A 20,115-nucleotide genomic window follows, 5' to 3' on the forward strand; every position below is an offset into this window, starting at 1 on the left:
TCAGTTACATACAGCTCTGTATGTAAATTCTTTGTATTAAAGAGATTTTTAAAAGTACAGTTGCACAGTATATATCGTGAATTATTGTGTAATGAATTAAACCATTTCTTTTGAAAATAGCATATTTTATTCTCCCCCTCACCCCTAGAAAATATATTTAAAATTTTATTTTTTAAAAAACCTTATTATAGGCTGCCAAAAACTGTTTAATTTTGTTTAAAAAGTCACATGAGCTCTTGGCATTGTATGAACTGAATTTAATATCAAAAATAAGCTGAAAATGTAGAGTTTTTTGATACTTCTGTCACTGCTGCACAATATGACAACACTGGACCCCAGCTTTTGTATATTTGGTGATAAAATTCTTAGTAAATTATTTTTCTAAGGACCTTATGTACACTAATTTGGGTTAATTATTATGTTGGTTTCATGACCTACTCTTGTGATTTATCCTCACCTAGCTTGCTTTAGTTATTTGATTAGTTATTTTAAATGATAAAAGTGAATCAACAAAGCAAAGCTAAATCTAGTACCAATTATAGCTACCTATAGTTCATACAGAGAAACCCCACTAACTTACCTAGTTGTTTCTCCTAAGGCAGTTAGCATTGCATCCCTGTATTCATCAACATCTTGCTTTCCTTTGTATATGTTTATACAAATGAATTCCTTAGAAAGCATATTTTAAGTTTAAAGGTTTTTAAAATGTTACTCAAGTGATATAGTTCTGTAAGTAATCTTATAGAATTTATCTTTTTTACTTACTAGTATAATATATTGCTGCAGTATATAGATATTATTGATGTTGATCTAAAATCTAGTCTAGATCACTTGTGTATATAGTATTTTATTTTGTGACGGTGCCACAGTTCATTCATTCATTCTTCCATCGATGATCATTTGGTTTCTAAGTTTTGCTGTTGTGAACAGTGTGCCATAAATATTCTTATGCTATCCTGTAGATGTGCAAGAGTTTCCTTTAGATATAATCCTAGGAATGAAAATGCTGTTACAGGAAATGAAAATGCCACACAAACCTGTAGGCTCTAGTGCCCAACTGATTTCTAAAGCGGTTACATCAATTTACGCTCCTATCTGGTGGCTCAGCAGACTCAAATGAGCATAAAATGATGTCATTGTGGTTTTAGTTTACATTTCTCTGCTTGCCAGTGATGTTGAATAGCTCTTCATGTGTTTATTAGTTACATATTTCTTCTTACCCATTTTATTATTGTGTTGTTTATAATCTTACAGTTCTTATATATTTTTCATGTAATCTTTTGTTGATATATAAATATATATATAGTGACTAACTTCTTTCATGTATAAAACAGTAATAATAATACTACCTATCTGACATTTAAAATGTCTGCTGACCCAGAACGTGACATAGGTTATTGTGTTTTACTTAAAAAACAAAATTCCCATACATACATGACCTGCTGATGGACTCTGATCTATTTACCTATCCTAGCTTCTTAGCAGTTATGTGGGTTGCTGCCCCATTTCTCATGCTCAAAGCCCTCTCTGTAGCCTTAGTTTTTTCCCCAGAGTTTAACCTCAGGATGGATTCTGGAGTCAACTGCTCCAAGAGTGATAGGATTATTCCATCATCTATTAAATAATGTCCCAGTTGGCCTTCTGTACCCGTAATTCCTTGATTGGTAAGCTTGGAGTTAACCTAGCAATCTGTTGGGGGAAATTCTTTGTGTGTGTGTTTTCAGAATTCCTTTCTATCTGTGCAGGATTAGTGGTTTCCCAGCTTTGTAAGATTTTATCATCCTTTTTGTCCCGTTCCCTTTGTGACTTCCTAAAGCATCTCTGAAATAAGTCTGGCTTTCCCTGCCCCACTGCTGGCTGTTTGCCAGTACTGTACTGGATTTGGATTTCATATTTCTTCTGTCATTTCAATAGGATTTAGGGAGAAAGAGGTTTTTTTCTGTCAACTACTTTGAATTGGAGATCTTTTAAAAAATTGTCAATATTAAATAAAAATGTATTTGCAAATAGGAAATTGCTTAAGTATATGTTACCTCAATTGGCAGATATTTTTAAATAAATTAGGTATAAATTATACTATAGGTCAGCTTTTCCTCAGTTTCCTAAACATATTTCCTTAAAAAAAATAGTTCTGTGGGGGTATTGAATGTGAGTTAATATAAAAATTTTAAAAATTGGTTCCACATTAAACAAATAACCTTAATTCAAGATTTTTCAGTTTTAATATGTGATTTACATTGGACTTACAAAGTAGGAACGTAGTTTTCTTTAAACAGTAATTTTCCCCTTCATATTTATAGTGATTAAGTTATAAAAGAGTGAGTGAAGTTGCTCAGTCGTGTCCTACTCTTGCAACCCCATGGGCTGTAGCCTACCGCGCTCCTCCATCCATGGGATTTTCCAGGCAAGAGTACTGGTGGGGTGCCATGTCCTTCTCCAGAGGATCTTCCCGACCCAAGAATTGAATGTGGGTCTCCCGCATTGTAGGCAGATGCTTTACCATCTGAGCCACCAGGGAAATCACTAAGTTATAAAAGTATAGTAGCAAAGACAGCTATTACTATTATAAGTAAGTTTTAGAACAAATGCAGTTGACTCTTTGTAGGTGTAAATTCAAACTGATGGTAGAAATAATGCAGGGGCAGTCTGGAAAGTAGCCTACTAGCCATGAGTGCTCAGTGTGCTGTGGAGAAGAAAGGAGAACATTCATTAATCTGGAGCATCTCTTAACTGGAACTTGTATTCTGTGCACAGATTGCCAGATTTATCTGAGCATGGAAACCATTAAAGGGCAGAGCATGTTTTTAGGCTAATATTCTCCCTTGGGAAAATCAAATGTAGCTATAAAACTGTTTTATAAGAGAAAAATGAGTTAGATGTTGTTTTTATTTATAGTGTTTTTTTAAAAAATAATTACGAAGTAACTTTAAAATCATAAAATTGAGTTAAAATCATGGAAATGAAATGTTATGAGTTCTGCTCTCTGGGTGGAATTATGTCAATTATGATAACCATGTTTGTTTTTTGAAAAACAGTGTAGAACTAAGCACCAACGAAAATCCGAGGTAGCTTTGGATTGAGCATTGTTCTGAGACCTGTAGAAGTGTTTGTCTTTTCAGATGATCTTTGGGTGGTTTCGAAAACCCTAGACTTTGAATTGGATACTTTTATTGCATGCAGTACTTTCTTTGGACCATCATCTATCAATGAGGTAGAGCTTCTACCTTTGAAAGGTTATTTCCCTTCGAACTGGCCCACTAACAGTAAGTATTACTATGACCATATTACTTTATATTAAAAAAGAATGAAAGACATGTGATGCACTGTAAGCAAGCCTGCTAACTTTGTGTGGGATTATTTGATTAAAGCCAACAAAAAGGGAGAAGGAAATGGCAGCCCATTCCGGTATTCTTGCCTGGAAAAGTCCATGGACAGAAAAACCTGGTGGGCTGCAGTCCATGGGGTTGCATGACTGAGCACACATGCATGAGGTGGGTGGAAGCAGATGGATTGGTAGCAATAACAAAGCCAACAAAAAACATCCGCCTCTACTTCCTATTGGGCTTCCCTGATAGCTCAGTTGGTAAAGAATCCACCTGCAATGCAGGGGACCCCAGTTCAATTCCTGGGTTGGGAAGATCCACTGGAAAAGAGAAAGGCTACCCACTCCAGTGTTCTGGCCTAGAGAATTCCATGGATCATACAGAATCAGACAGCGGAGAGTCGCAAAGAATCAGACAGGACTGGGCTACTTTCACTTTCACTACTTCCTATTACTGTATATGATGTTCCTAAAAATGTGTATTTGGAGAAGGCAATGGCACCCCACTCCAGTACTTTTGGCTGGAGAATCCCATGGATGGAGGAGCCTGGTAGGCTCCAGTCCATGGGGTCGCTAAGAGTCGGACACGACTGAGCGACTTCACTTTGACTTTTCACTTTCCTGCATTGGAGAAGGAAATGGCAATCCACTCCAGCGTTCTTGCCTGGAGAATCCCAGGGACAGGGGAGCCTGGTGGGCTGCCGTCTATGGGGTCACACAGAGTCGGACACAACTGAAGTGACTTAGTAGTAGTAGTAAAAATGTGTATACAACAAAATATTTCTATAGCTCAAGTCCCAGAGCACTAACTAACAGTACAGTAAAATCTTGACCTCTCACTTAAGTGTTCTGTTATAGTTGAATTTTACATGGTATATACTTGATTTCTAAAAATATAAATAAGAATTTTCTTAATTTCTTACAAGTTCTGGTTCTTGATTTATTTAATTCTCTTGGTTTGTTGTAGTAGTATATATTTAATAAACCATTTTTATATTGAGAAGGTCTTGTAGATTTTACAGGAGATTTTGTGAGCAGTTGGATACAATGATTTTCATTTTGAGGCTATCTTATCATCTGCCTTTAGAAATTCTTTTTTTTTCTTTTTGGCCATATTGTATGGCATGCAGGATCTTAGTTCCTTAACCAGGAGTCAACCTGTGCCCCCTGTATTGGGAGCATGGAATCTTAATATCTAGATTGCCAAGGAGGTCCCAAGAAATTCTTAATAACACAATAGGGTATGCTGCTGCTGCTGCTGCTGCTGCTAAGTCGCTTCAGTCATGTCCAGCTCTGTGCAACCCCATAGACGGTAGCCCCCCAGGCTCCCCTGTCCCTGGGATTCTTCAGGCAAGAACACTGGAGTGGGTTGCCATTTCCTTTTCCAATGCATGAAAGTGAAAAGTGAAAGTGAAGTCGCTCAGTTGAATCCGACTCTTAGCGACCCCACAGATGGCAGCCCACCAGGCTCCTCCGTCCATGGGATTTTCCAGGCAAGAGTACTGGAGTGGGGTGCCATTGCCTTCTCCAAATAGGGTATGAGCCTTATTTATTTATTTTAAAATTATTATTAGTTTTTAATAAAGAAAGCTTTAGTAAGCTCAAAGTGAAAGTGAAGGTCACTCAGTTGTGTCTGATTCTTTGCGACCCCATGGCCTATATAGTCCATGGAATTCTTGAGGCCAGAATACTGGAGTGGGTAGCCTTTCCCTTCTCCGGGGATCTTCTCAGCCTGGTAAGCTGAATCCCTATCCAATTCTATGAATCTGTTACTTCTCTATACATTTTGATCGCTGGAATAATTTCTGATGGTTGAATTTGATCCATAACTAATTAAGACATGGCATTTAATGACCCACTTCACCTATTTCATAGACTTTTTAAACTTGATTTTTTTTCCCTTTAGAACTGAATAAACCTAGTCAATCAGCTTGAGTTCAGTAAGAGCCTAATTAAATAAACATTTGTCATTTTTCAAATGCATATTTTCAAATTTGTTGCAGTTGTTTCCTCACCAATAAACAGCATTCTAATTTTCTGCTTTCCTTATTTTTCTATAAAATAACTGAGGGAAAAAATGTTCAAATTACACACACACTACTATGCAATACAATGTGGTATGCTGATTAAATGGAACTGCCAGCTGCTAAGCAGTGTCACCATGGCCTAACTCAAAACAGTTGTCCTTGTTTCATTATGAAAGTCCAAAGTTGATATATTATGCAGTTTATAAAGGATGAATGAGCAGGTAGTATACTGGTTTAATGGATAAAAGGACCTCTGCATATACTTAAGGGTTTATTTTATGTTGTGACTAATCCATATAACTCTGAGTTATATGGACATTTAATAGTTTTTTTCTAATGGTCCATTTGTTTACATTAAATGTTCATTTTTTGTATTCTGTCTACAGCAGTGGTCCACGCCTTATTGGTTTGTAATGCCAGCACAGAGCTGACCACTTTAAAAAATATTCGGGACTGCTTTAATCCAGCTACTCTACCTCTAACACAGTACCTCTTAACAATGTAAGTCATTATTTACCTTTGGGTCATTGGTATTCAAAAATGGTGACTAATCATGAAAATGAAAATGGAGTAAAAGTACATTACACAAATTTTTGCCAATGAAGTGTTAATTTTCTTTGGGGGATTATGGGTTTCCTCCTCATTAGTAATTAAAAAGAGAAAGGGGAGGTACACATCATTTCCCAACAGTTCCTCTATTTATTTATTTATTGTGGCTGGGGCTAACAAGGATACTGCAGATATTTTTCCTTTTTTACGGAATAATTTATTAAGGATCTTTTGAGTGTTTTTACTTTTTTATTTATCTGTACTTTTATGTTGCAAATTATTAAACATTTAAAATTATGTAACATTTTACAGCTTTAATATAGTATGGTATTGATACTGATCTTATTCTTGACATAACCTATATCTTCATTTTTAATTTGTCAACTACCTTGTCCCTTTCTTTAAAAAACTGGAAGTGACATGTTGAATTCACTGTAAAGTGATAGAAAAAGTCTACATTCTAATTTGGATTGTTATGATCTAACTTGTGGTATTTCATTTTTTTCACCATAATGAAGTCCTAGGTAAAAAAGTAAATATTCTTATCCATTATGTCATTTATCTACTTTGAAATGAATTCAGTCTTAATAGAAATAAAACCAGTTTATTTCCATTTTACCTTAAATGGAAGCTATATTAATTGTCTAAGTTGATTTTGTTTAACAGAACATGGGCTTTAAAGTCAGCTTATACACTTATTAACTGTGTGCTTTTGGGGGAATAAAAGGTTAATATTTCTATATCTCTATATGGGATAATTAAGTACTTAGTATTGTGAAGATTACATCAAGTAATATAAAATGCTTAGCATGATGCCAGCATATAGTAGGTTTTCAACAAATGTTCTGTTTTCATCCACCTTCCTCCAAACTGGGGTATATGTTCATTTATGTCTCCAAAAAAATATTCTCTGTGATGCTTATTAAGTGAAGGCTAAGTTACAAATAGGTCTACTTACCTGTTTCAAAAGCCTTTTATTTAAAAAAAAATCTTTTTCACGCTGCCTTTTTACTAGGTCTTCATCAACTACAACGAGCAACAAGAGAGTCAATAAGAGAAAGTTTATCCCACCAGCCTTCTCAAATATCAACACAAAATTTGAACTACTCAGTATAGAAGCAACATTGAAGTTGGCTAGTGAGTTAATTCAGGTGCACAAGTTAAACAAGGATCAAGCCGCAGCTCTAATTCAGATAGCTCAAATGATGGCATCACGCCAGAGTGTCGAAGAAGCGAAGGAACTGGCAATTCATACCCTCCCTATCACGATCATACACGGTAAGAAGCAGGGAAGAAAACAGTTCTAGTAAATACATTGTTATATAAGCTTGTGTCACTCAATCTGCACCTTTGTAATTTCCTAGTCAAACAAGATTCCAGAATAACTCAATAGATTATTTCAAACCTGAATCCCCTTTAGTATCTTTCTCTCTAGATTAAGTGATTTTCTCTTAACCGTCCTCCCTCTCTCTTACTGTTTCTTTCCCCCTATTAGATCAGTCACTGAGATGTTGCTTCTAGTTTCCTATTTTTCATATTGATATTTCATTTTCATTTCATATTTTCTGTCCTCTCCCACCCATTTGTACCCACTCAGTCCAGGCCTTTAACATACCTCCATATCGCCTAGTTAGTGAGAGTGTGGGCTCTCTTAGCTTTAATTCCCTCCTCTGTAAAATAAGGTTTGATAATAGCATCTGTCTCATAGGTTTGGGGGATCAAATGTTAAATAGGTAAAGAGCTCAGAATGGTACCTGGCACACGGGAGGCACTTAGTAAAGTCAGCATGTATGCGTTACCATGATCTCACACAGCTTTCTAATTGATCTGCCTTTACTTTTTCCTTTTTTCATATTTTCACTCAAGTTGTTCTTCAGTTGCTAAGTTGTATCCAACTCTTTGCAACCCCATGAACTGCAACAAGCCAGGCTTCACTCAAGTAGTTTTTCTAAAAAAAAAAAATAATAATAATAATCTGATTAAGTCAGTTCCATTACTTAAAATTCTTCATTGATTTCCATTGGCCTTTAAGATATAATTCAAACTTTTAGCCTTAGCACGCACAACTCTGTGATTTATCCCCTTGTCTTCTTTGTCAGACCACCTCCTCTCTTGCCTTTTTGCTACAGGCCATACAGAAATATTTACCGGCTTCATGCTTTGTCACATCTCTGCCTGGGATGATCCTTTCCTTAAGAGTTGGGATATCTTGCCCTGGAAGACTTAGTTCTCCTATTCTTTTTATTTTCAGGAAGCATTCCCATCTCCACCAAAGGAAAGAGAGATGTTCTTTCTCTGATGCCAATAGTGTTACTTAACCGTATTGTTTTATCATTTTTCTTTACTTGTCTGTCTTCCTAAGTTGACTGTGGTCTTGTTAAATGTGAAAGTCTTTTGATTATCTATGCATGTCCTCCTTGTGCTAATTAAACACATGGTGGGCCCGCAATATTTTTAAATAAATTAATTAAATGGAGAGAGGGAGATGGATGGATATTTCTTGTGCTTTTCAGAAATTTATTTACGATATTGCCTTTACTTTTCTTCCCCCCCTTTAAAATAATTAGGCGTTTTCGGAGCAGGAAAGAGTTACTTGCTAGCTGTGGTGATTTTGTTTTTTGTGCAACTATTTGAAAAATGTGAAGCTCTTACAGTTGGAAATGCAAGACCGTGGAAACTTCTGATTTCTTCTTCTACTAATGTAGCTGTTGACAGAGTGCTTCTTGGGTAGGTAGGACAGGAGTATTTAAGTGCCTGATGTTTTAGGTGGTTGTTGAGAGGCGGTCTACCATGGGCCCTGAATGTCCATGCATATTTGTGCTGGGCATGCCGGACAGGCAAGGCCTTTGTCTCTGACTCAAGAACCAGAGTCCATGAAACAGGAAGAGGCTGACTTAATAGTTTGTAAGCAGGATAAAATACGTACGAAACCTGACAGTTTTGACACAGGATGGGATACTCATGTAAAAATCTAGCTAAGGACATATATTGTTGGGGGAGGCAATCCACCATGCATGCCCTGACCACTCTAACCCAACACATTTTTCCCGGTTATGTTTGCAGTAAGCAACCTTCACTGATGGTGTAATATCTTCCTCCAGGACCAAGAGCAGAGTTGCTGATTTCTTGTTAAAAAATAGTGGCTGTCCAAGCTCAGTGTTCTTTCCTACAGCTCAGTCCACGCAGTGCAGGTGTCCATCTGATTCTCTGTGTCTCCTCATTCAACTTGGGGACCACAGGAAACCACTGTAGATACGTTAGTGCCTATGCTGCTTCCTATGCCAAGAATAAAAGTCCTTTGTCTCTGACCCAGGAGCTTAGGGTGACTACTTTAAAGTAGGCTAAAATTGCAGAACCAAGTTACAGGTTATTCTCTCGTCTACCTGCCCATATGAACACATAATACTAAAATAGCTGAACAGTTTGATTAAATTATGTTTTGGTTTCAATAAGAGGGATCCACCTCTAGTTTTACCTTTATCCCATCCTTGTGCCAAAATCATCAGGTTTTTGTATGTGATTTTTTTCCTTGTTGCTGTTGTTTAGTTACTAAGTTGTATCCAGCTCTTTATGACCTCATGGACTGTAGCCCACCAGGCTCCTCTGTCCATGGGATTTTCCAGGCAAGAATACTGGAGTGGGTTGCCATTTCCTTCTCCAGGGGATCTTCCTGATCCATTGTTCTAGGGATTTAACCCAGGGATTAAACCCATGTCTCCTGCATTGGCAGGTAGATTCTTTACTACTGAGCCACCAGGGAAGCCTGATCTTTTTTCCTACTTACAAACTAAAAGGTTAGCCTCTTGCTGTTTCATGGAAGCAATAGTGCACACAGGGTAAAATTTTTGTGTAAGATTTTATTAAAAATGCAAAGACAGTATTACATAATGTTTTACCAGTATTCCAATGTTTAATGATCTGAATTTCAATATAAATGATAAAGCTTGATTAGGGGAAATAATCCATTATTTATAAGTATAGCCTTTTTAAAAATTAACTTTTATAATTGCATTAGGTAATGGGTATAGTAGAAAATATGCAGACCTCAATGGCACCCCACTCCAGTACTCTTGCCTGGAGAATCCCATGGACGAAGGAGCCTGGTAGGCTGCAGTCCATGGGGTTGTGAAGAGTCGGACACAACTGAGCGACTTCACTTTCACTTTTCACTTTCATGCATTGGAGAAGGAAATGGCAACCCACTCCAGTGTTCTTGCCTGGAGAATCCCAGGGACGGGGGAGCCTGGTGGGCTGCTGTCTATGGCGTCACACAGAGTTGGACACGACTGAAGCGACTTAGCAGCAGCAGCAACATTTTATTATATTTCTTTACAGACTTTCAATACATTCACACACATTCATTTTGTTTTCCAAACTTAGTTTTCAACAGTATATACTGTTTGTTTTGTGTCCTGCTTTTTTTTTACTCAAAGATTATTTCTTTATGGTATTAAATCTTAGAAACCAAAATTTTCTTGGCTCTATTATATGTCATGATTTTTGATCTATAAACAATTTTTGTACTATAAACAATTTTTGATCAGTAAGGTCTTTACAAGCTTTTGCTATTATAAATAATATTGTAACCAAGATCCTTAAACATAAATCTTTGCCTCCATTTTTGATTCTTTTCTGAGGACAAACCTAGGCCTAGAACAAAAGATATGAACATTTTAAAGCTTCTTGATAGATTGCCCTCCAGGCAAGTTCTACCTGTGTGTACTATTCTAAGTAATCTAAGACAGTGGCTGAGGACATTTTTTGACTCAGGATAATGAACAGTTACTTGGGGACAAACTGGAAAGAACTTTAGATTGCTTAGCTTGAGATAAAAATTTAACTCTGTTTAGTAGAGAAAAATCAAGAAGCTAGAAGATTGAGGACTGACTATGAAAGGTAACAAAAAACACAGAAGAGATTCTTTGATGCTTAAGCCTCTGATGAGGGCCTGAGGACTGTGGACTGCAGTTAGGATCTGTATTTATCCCAACTGCATGTACGCTGGACCCAGACATTTCTTCACACTAAACTGACATTTAGCTATGTACTTGGGTAACGCATTTCAACTGCAATGGACAGAATAGGATGAAGAATTTCTTGAGAAGAAATAAAATATTTTTTGCTCCATGATGAGGATACTACAGTGTTCTCATAGAATTAACACACTTATATTGAAAAAAATATATAAACTAGTTTTTCAGACTGAAAAATAGCTATTATCCAAGATAAAAACTAAAAAAGTGCAAAACCTGAAGTCTGTTCATGTATTGCTTGACATTAAACAAATTGCTTCAAGATTATCTAGGAAAACGATGTTTGAAGAGCCATAGTTTCTTTCGTTTTCCAGTTCTTTATCCCCAATTTGAGGTGACAGATGTTTCAGGAGTCCGGATGTTCAGTGAGTCCCTCCTCCGTTCCTCACATAAAGCAGGAGCTGTAAGATACGTAAGAAGGAAGGGAGCTGAGGGCTGCAGCTGCACAAAGCCCTTACTAGGGGGTCATGGATGTGGAAGAACAGTCACCCGTATCTTTTGGAGGTAGACAGACTTGCCCAGGTTTGATTCATGATTGCCTCACTTATTAGCCATGTGGCCTGACTTAGCAAAATACCTGACTTAGAGCTCTGAGTTTCAGTTCCTCATCTCTAAGATGAGATATCGTGCAGAGCTGTAAGGAGTATTAAATTATCAAGGCAACGTATGTAAAGAGGCTAACACTCCTCCCACTAAATTTTGATGCTAACTATATGGTAGCTATTGCTTTCCATGATGTCTTTAGGGCAGTTTTGTCTTTTTTGTTTATTTTTGTGGGGGTTTTTTTGGCCATGCCATGCAGCTTGTAGGATCTTCTATAATTCCTCAACCAGGGATGGAACTGGGCCACAGCAGTGAGAGCACAGAGTCTTGATCAGTAGATTGTCAGGGAGTCCCTAGGGCAATTTTATTTGTGATAAATTCTAACATCAGTATTTTATGAACATTTCATGAGCCCTCAACATAAGATAATACATATTTTTAAAATTCTCTGAAACACATTTTATAAAAAGTTTTTCAGCTAAACCTAAACCCTTTGAGTTTAGGCATTTCACATTAAACTACGTAACTATAAAATATATTGTTACACAAAGTTATTTTAATAATGTGTATATTATATGAAAGTTTGTTTTAGATTCTGTTTTCTAAATAGTCAATCTGTTTCACCCTGTTTTCTTTAAAGGCTTCTTAGTCTTGGATTTGAAAAGTTTGTCAGAGTTGGGAGTGTCAGAAAGATTGCCAAGCCAGTTTTACCTTACAGGTAAGAATGCCAAATTCCAAAAGTCACAGAATGTGCACAGAAGTATAATTTTACATAACTCTTACCTTAAGTTTGGTTTTTGAAGAAGACTAGAGAAAGCCTTTTTCTTGGTGTTAATTTAGGAACTCTTGTGTTTTGCTTTTTTGTGATACTACTAAAATAGAATAAAAGGGTATTCTTTTATGTCATTGTTTTTTAAGTTTGTATGCTGGCTCAGAAAATGAAAATGAGCAATTAAAGGAACTGCATGCACTCATGAAGGAAGACTTGACTCCTGTGGAAAGAGTCTACGTGAGGAAAAGTATTGAGCAGCATAAACTGGGGACCAATAAAACCCTGCTGAAACAGGTGAGAGGAAACAGCGTCAGTTGTTTATTTCTTTAATTTATGTATACGATTTATATTATTTTTATTCCTATTGAGAGGAATATTATTCCTGTTTTATTCCCCTTAAGTAAATTAAAAAAAAACCAACTATGATAGCTTAGATTCAACTAAAGTGTGCCTGTCTATGCAATCCATGTTTTATTTTATTGACGCTGGGCAAAATATCCAAGTGAATTTTACCTTTGATGCTTTCCTAGAAAACCAAGCCCTTTGGGGTCTGTTTAAAATCTGTCCAAGAACCTGGGAGGCTCAGACCATGGATCCCAGGTGTTGGGAGCCCACATTGGACACACAGGGTCTCTGGCTTAGCAAGTAGCATCATCGCCTTTGTCAAGTTCTGACTCAAGACAGGGTGTCAGCTTTGAGGAAAGAAGTCTTCAGTAGCTTTCTCCTATAAACAAAGCATGGGAGAAGAAAAGGAGGTTGTCCACTTGTTGGACAGTGTGGACATGGGTCACTTTCTGCAAGAGATTTGGGACAGTCAACGTGCTTGGCACCGTTTCAGTGAGCTACTGCTGAAATACCATTGCTTAACAAACAAAATCTCAGTAACTAAAGACAACAAATTTAATGATTCAGTGATTCTACAGGTCAGTTGGTGTAGGTCAAACCTCTCATTCTGAGAACAGTTATCTGTGGCATGATGGCCCTCTCCTGACAGATGGCAGAAGTGCAGGAGGGCAGGATGGATCATATAGATACATGTAAAGCTTTTGTTCATAGCATGTCTGCTAAGATTCCTTTTGCTGTAACAGGTCATATGACCAAGCCCAGCATCAGTGGGGCTGGGAAATATACTTCATCTACTTCTCTTGGGGGGAAGCACTGCAAAGCCATACAGTAAAGGGTGTGGATGAGTAATAAATACTCTCACGGTGAAGGAGAGAAAATTGGAAATAATAATGTCTACAATAAGTTTTGGTTCCAGGAGTCCTCAAAATGCTTCAGACTAGCTTTTTATTATCACAAGTATGAACTTAACTTCCCTCCTTTTTCCCCAACCAAATCCAGAAGGGCTTAGTTTGACTACACTCAGGTAGTGCACATTAGTCATTTATGTGAACTACTTGGGCTTCTCTGGTGGCTCAGACGGTAAAGAATCTGTCTGCAATGCAGAAGACCAGGGTTCGATCCCTGACTTGGGAAGATCCCCTACAGAAGAGAATGGCAACCCACTCCAGTATTCTTGCCTGGAGAATTCCATGGACAGAAGAGCCTGGTGGGCTGCAGTCCATGGAGTTGCAAAGAGTCGGACACGACTGAGTGACTAGCACACACACACTTATTTTACATCCTTATCCAATATACTGATATGTTACTATAATCTATTGCTCATTGGTGTCACTTGTTCATAAATAAAATTTTTTTAAGAGGAATTCCTTATGTGGGAATAATGAAAATGTAGATGTCAAGTGGCCTATTTTCTGATTGGTGGTGATTAAATTAGGACTAGCTCATTTATGGTTTTAGCCTACAAGTTCTTTGGTAAGTATATTCTTTTGTTTAATAGTTGTTAATAACATTCTCATTACAATGAAGGTTCGAGTAGTTGGAGTTACCTGTGCAGCCTGCCCATTCCCATGCATGAATGATCTCAAATTCCCTGTGGTTGTCCTGGATGAGTGTAGTCAAATGACAGAACCGGCTTCTCTCCTTCCCATTGCAAGGTAACCTAAAAGGTTCTTTTCCAAAGACTCTCGGATGTTACAGTTATTTCAGACATTTCCTCAAAGTCTTACCAAACTTTTGTGACAATTCCTAGCAATTCAAGTACTAAACTGATTCTTTAAAAGAATGTGAAAGGAAATTTGAGGGGGGGGAGGAGTTTGTATATCAAAATTTGGTTAGATGACAGTTGAGACACCTGAGTCACATAATTCATAAAAGCCTTGAAAGTTCTAGTGCTGGATTCTGGTGGAACATCGCAGATCTCAACCAGATTAAAGGTGCCTCTTTAGTCACAGTTTAAGAACCCAACTCTACTGAAGAATGTTCTTTAGTTCTTACCTTGATATAATTCCAGTGTTTAGGTTCGAAAATAGTTTTTAGATTATGAAAGTAGATAACATATATAAAGAAAAATAAGTTGAAAATGAAAAATTATCTACTAAAATGGAGGAAACTATGAAATCTTCTAAGCTGTCTCAGCCCATTGGAAACACTGCTTTTAAAGCGTCCCTTTCTGAGGAATCCTAAAGGCAGAGGAGGGTGTGCTCAACTAGACCAGACTAATGGGCTCGAGTCCTAGGCCCTGTTCTGTCCCCCTTGGTTGTTTTGCGTTTTCCTTCTTTATAGTAAATGTTTAATCTTCTGATTTCCAGTTTACAAGTGTTGAAAATACACAAGAAAGATTTTACTTCACCAGTACTTTCATGTTAATATATTTTGATGCAATATATATGGCAATAAATCTCTATACATCATAACCAAAAGTATGGGGTTTCCTCCCTTAAAAAAAATGGGGATGTAACATTAACAAACACTTTTAAAATAAAGCACACAATTATTTTGGTGAATTTACAGATCTTTTTCCCCAGGCATAAAGGATGAGGGAGGAGGGCATCAACTGTCATGCTCTGGCTGAGACTTGGGAGGTTCCTGCATCAGGGGGCTTTCAGGGTTTAAACTGGGACAGTCCTGGGCACCAGGACCAGTTGGTCACCCTAATCAGGAGCCAGGGATGGAGAGAGTAAGGCCCTGTGTAGAGGGTAGAGGAGCAATATTTGTGGAGCATCTACTGTATACTAAACACAATACATGCTTAAATCCTTACAACAGCCATGCAAGGTATTATTATATCAAGGTTACTGATAAAAATACTGACACTGTAGAGATTAAATAACTTGCTGTGTCCATAGAATATAATAGAGCTAAAACTTGCATATAGGTTTTTCTACAAAACTTGGATTTTCCCCCACTATATATTACTCCTATTTAAAAAGACATTTAACCCATGAGAACCTAATAGGCTTCATCTCTAAAACAAAAGTTTAAGCTAAATGACTTCTAAGAAAGTTTTTAAGTCTTAAGTTTATAGATTCTAAAAATCATTATTCTCAAAGTGTGTTGTGTGAAATACTGATTCCTTGCCAAGGCAGGGGACACTTAATAGGTTTTATGTGGAGACAAGTAAAGTTATGTAGAGGATTCTTTACTTACTGCATAACTTTTTAAAGCCTTTGAATACACCTAGTAGCACTATTAAGCCTTGTATGTTCTCAGTACATTTCATGGTATTCAGATTCTTTGAAATACATTTTAGAAAATAGTGCAGTAAATTTTGTTAATGCATATTTTTCTCGTTGCTTAGATTAATTTGTAGAATTTTGTTTTAGGTTTGAGTGTGAAAAGCTGATACTTGTTGGAGATCCCAAACAGCTTCCTCCTACTATTCAGGGTTCTGATGCAGCTCATGAAAATGGACTGGAACAAACTCTTTTTGACCGACTCTGCTTAATGGTACTACTTCTAAATTCATACAGTTATCATTTATTGATTATAAATGATAGAAAATAAAATATATTTAGGGCAAGACCAGGTCCTTGCCCTAAAATTATTTTAATTGGAGTCGTTTAGAAAGTACTCATCTTAAAGATAAGGAGAACACTAATAATCTAACAATAAAATGAATCTTTCCCCTGTGAATTTTAGTAGTGGGTAGTAAGTATATTGATTTTGCTATAAAATAAAAAGTCTATAACGTTTCTCTTATCCATGTCCACTGTTGTAGAGCTCCAGTGCAACTGCTGGGTCTGATGCTATTTCTATGTCCAACTTGTGAGAAACTGCAAACTGTTTTCCATAGCAGCTGTACCATTGTACATTCCCAACAGCAATGTGCAAGAGTTCTAATTCCGCCACATCTTTACCATAATGTTATTTTTCATTTTTAAAAAATTACTGGCTATCTTAATAGGTGTGAAGCGGTATCTCATTGTGTTTTCTCTAATGTATAATGATGTTGCGCATCTTTCATGCACTTATCTTTGGAAAAATGCCTGTTCAAGCCCTTTGCCTATTTTTGAATTGGGTTGTTTTTGTTGTTCAGTTGTAGGGGTTCTTTATGTATTTTGGATATTAATTCCTTATCAGATAAATGATTTGTAAATATTTTCTTCCATTTGATAGGTTGTCTGTTCATAAATTTATGGCCTAAAAGAGTTTTGGGAATTGATTTTTTTCTCACATATTTTTCCCCTTTGTCCATGTGATCACTAACCCTGCATTTTATTACATATTATTATCAGAGTACCTTGTAACTTTTCAAAATGTTCAAACAATATTATAGAACATTTTGCAAATAAAGACCAGGAGAGCCCTGAAATAGATGGGAATTAGTTTATGACATGTTAAAAATTGGAAACTTGTTTGAGGATTCAGAGTGAAAATAGCTTGTACCCAAGGAGGAAAGTTAATGGGTTATCACCAACAATTTCTGATTTGTTTTTAAAGAATTCTTTTCAATTTAGTGTTAGGCCAACTCCACATAGGTTCTGAAGGTATAATGTTAGATACCAAATTTATTAGTCTAAGATTTGTTTGTTTTATAATTTTAATATAAAAAGTTTACTATGAAAATATTTTTATTAAATTTTTTTAAAGTTCTTTTCATTTATAGTCCATTTTATCATGGTTGTAATTTATTTACTAAGGGCACAATATGGCAGTAATTTTAAACTTTAAAATATTATTGTGGATTTTTTTCCCCTAAGGAAAAAAAAATGTTTTAATTCCTTATTTTTCTGTACTTAAATTTCTTAGGGCCACAAGCCAATTCTGTTGAGAACTCAGTACCGTTGTCACCCCACAATCAGCGCTATTGCTAATGATCTGTTTTATGAAGGAAATCTCATGAATGGCATTTCCGAAACAGAGAGGAGCCCTTTACTGGAATGGCTCCCAACTCTGTGTTTCTATAACGTAAAAGGACTGGAACAGGTAAATAACATTAATGTTGATAAGAGTCAACACAGTTTAGTTTCCTGTTTTAATTGTATTGTTGTCTGTATGATTTTCTTGGACTTTCTGTATCATTTCTGGGAAATATAATCTAGGTTCTGTTTCTTATTCCAGATTGAAAGAGGTAACAGCTTTCATAATGTGGCAGAAGCTGCTTTTACACTCAAGTTGATTCAATCACTGATTGCGAGTGGAATAGCGGGCTCCATGATTGGGGTGATAACATTATACAAATCCCAGATGTACAAGGTCCGTACTACATATGATGATACTTATCATTATTAAATATTATAATTTCATATTATATTATTTAGTATTACATTCATCATGCTTTGGGTTGTATTGGTTTGGTGCTAGAAAAGCTTTTAGGACTTTAAGGTATTAAAAAGCAGCATTTAGATTTTTGTCTACTGTGGCTTTTTTCTATATAATTAGATGTAAACCTAACAAGGTTTAATTAAATTCCGTTTACAGCTGTTGGGGCAAAAATGCAAATAAACAAATTAGAGGGAAGGAAATACGGTGTATGCTTTGTGTTTTGGGACAGATGGGATTGAATCTGTTTTCCAAAATGTTCTTTCACTATTGTTATATTTTATCAGTAAATCAAAGATAGATCCCAGATATTAATCTACTCACAGCCAGTTACTTCTAACTAGTTTTAATTTATATTAATTTACTTTTAGGATTTTTCATGTTTCATTATTAGTTTATCAACTCTAAATTAGCATATCCAGATGAGTTCCCAGCAATAGATAAATCACCACTTTGATTTTGCTTTGCAACTTATATTATCATCTAGTTATTTATCATTTCAGAAACGAACTTAAGTCTCTGTGAGTAATAACAAAATGAAAATTGCCCACTATTAGTTAAATGATAAAGGCTGCCAGGGGCAGGTGGAGAGGTGTAGGTTCTTCATGAAGACACTCTGCACTGTGTGATTTTTGCCATCTTTCCTCTGTAGCTCTGTCATCTACTCAGTGCGATGGACTTCGACCATCCCAACTTGAAAGCTGTGCAGGTGTCCACAGTAGATGCTTTTCAGGGAGCTGAAAAGGAGATCATTATTCTGTCCTGTGTAAGGACCAGACAAGTAGGATTTATTGATTCAGAAAAAAGAATGAATGTTGCATTGACCAGAGGAAGGAGGCATTTGTTGATTGTAGGAAATTTAGCCTGTCTGAGGAAAAATCGACTATGGGGGCGTGTGATCCAACACTGTGAAGGTAAAACAAAAATGTATTTAATTCAAGCATTTTGAATTAAAACTGACTTTTGTGTTAGTGCCTGGGGTGTTTCGGGTAGGAACTACTCTGAATTTGCCACTGTGGGTGATGAATGAAATGATGAAATGGACACCACTGTAAAATATGGTTGTCTCATGTTTTGTATCTTTTTAAGGGAGGGAAGGTGGATTGCAACATGCAAGCCAGTATGAACCACAACTGGACCATCTCCTTAAAGATTATCTTGAAAAACAAGCAGAAGAAAAACAGAAGAAAAAGGCTGAAAAAGATAAATTGACAGATAAAAAATCTTATTCACAAAAAGACATGGTATAGTTTGTAAAGTTCAAATTCATTTTACACTGTACATTTGTATATTTTTATTACTCCCTAACCCTTGTAATTGGGGGGAAAAAAAGATTTAAATATAAGTAAAATCTGCTCTTCATAAAAAGTGTAATTAAGATAGGCAAATGTTGAAGGAACTATAAAATCTCACCAATAAAAATTCTTTCTGAAAATTATGGCTCTGTTTCTGAAGAAATGAATTTTTCAAGGAGCAGGAAAAAGCTTTTTTGGGGATGTTACTTCAAAAATAAGTGATTATCTCAAAAATTCATCTTTTAAAATGCATCTACACAGTTATACCAAGATACTTCTTTCTGAACTACAGTGCCATCAGAATCTTAAAAAAAGAAATATAATGCCCTATCATTCTGTAAGTAAAAACATTCACAATAAAACTTCCTTTAAAAAAATATTTATTTGGTTGTGCTGGGTCTTAGTTGCGGCATGTGGGATCTAGTTACCTGACCATGGATCGAACCTGGGCGGCATGCCCAGATTGGGAATGCAGAGTTTTAGCCACTGCACCATGAGGGACATTCCTTCACAGTAAAACTTTCAAGAAGTACAAAAGAAAGAAAGAAAAAAAAGTATCTAAAAGTTCATTCCTAGAGATCAGATCAGATCAAATCAGATTAGTCGCTCAGTTGTGTCCGACTCTTTGCGATCCCATGAATCGCAGGCCTCCCTGTCCCTCACCAACTCCCGGAGTTCACTGAGACTCACGCCCATCGAGTCAGTGATGCCATCCAGCCATCTCATCCTCTGTCATCCCCTTCTCCTCTTGCCCCCAATCCCTCCCAGTATCAGAGTCTTTTCCAATGAGTCAGCTCTTCGCATGAGGTGGCCAAAGTACTGGAGTTTCAGCTTCAGCATCATTCCTTCCAAAGAAATCCCAGGGCTGATCTCCTTCAGAATGGACTGGTTGGATCTCCTTGCAATCCAAGGGACTCTTAAGAGTCTTCTCCAACACCACAGTTCAAAAGCATCAATTCTTCGGTGC

At 36.6% G+C, this 20,115-nt stretch overlaps 1 protein-coding gene across 5 annotated transcripts in view; it reads left to right on the top strand.

The window, feature by feature from the left end:
- The window catches only part of ZGRF1 (zinc finger GRF-type containing 1), a 55,782-nt gene extending 36,491 nt beyond the window's left edge, over positions 1 to 19,291 (top strand). For 3 of the 5 annotated variants that reach the window (XM_010805918.4, XM_024993502.2, XM_024993499.2), the window contains exons 19-30: positions 3,120 to 3,263; positions 5,736 to 5,850; positions 6,914 to 7,176; positions 8,466 to 8,625; positions 12,115 to 12,192; positions 12,393 to 12,540; positions 14,119 to 14,246; positions 15,915 to 16,038; positions 17,341 to 17,517; positions 17,653 to 17,787; positions 18,506 to 18,767; positions 18,943 to 19,291. In XM_010805918.4, the coding sequence (XP_010804220.2) occupies positions 3,120 to 3,263; positions 5,736 to 5,850; positions 6,914 to 7,176; positions 8,466 to 8,625; positions 12,115 to 12,192; positions 12,393 to 12,540; positions 14,119 to 14,246; positions 15,915 to 16,038; positions 17,341 to 17,517; positions 17,653 to 17,787; positions 18,506 to 18,767; positions 18,943 to 19,103 (1,895 nt within the window). In that variant the 3' untranslated portion in view covers positions 19,104 to 19,291. Of the gene's footprint in view, positions 1 to 3,119; positions 3,264 to 5,735; positions 5,851 to 6,913; positions 7,177 to 8,465; positions 8,626 to 12,114; positions 12,193 to 12,392; positions 12,541 to 14,118; positions 14,247 to 15,914; positions 16,039 to 17,340; positions 17,518 to 17,652; positions 17,788 to 18,505; positions 18,768 to 18,942 lie in introns of those variants that run through there. The other 2 variants (XM_024993500.2, XM_059887692.1) reach the window with 2 other exon arrangements.
- Positions 19,292 to 20,115: the final 824 nt, after the last annotated feature.

This window comes from Bos taurus, chromosome 6 (genome assembly GCF_002263795.3).
Source record: "Bos taurus isolate L1 Dominette 01449 registration number 42190680 breed Hereford chromosome 6, ARS-UCD2.0, whole genome shotgun sequence".
In the NCBI taxonomy this organism is placed as follows: domain Eukaryota; kingdom Metazoa; phylum Chordata; class Mammalia; order Artiodactyla; family Bovidae; genus Bos; species Bos taurus.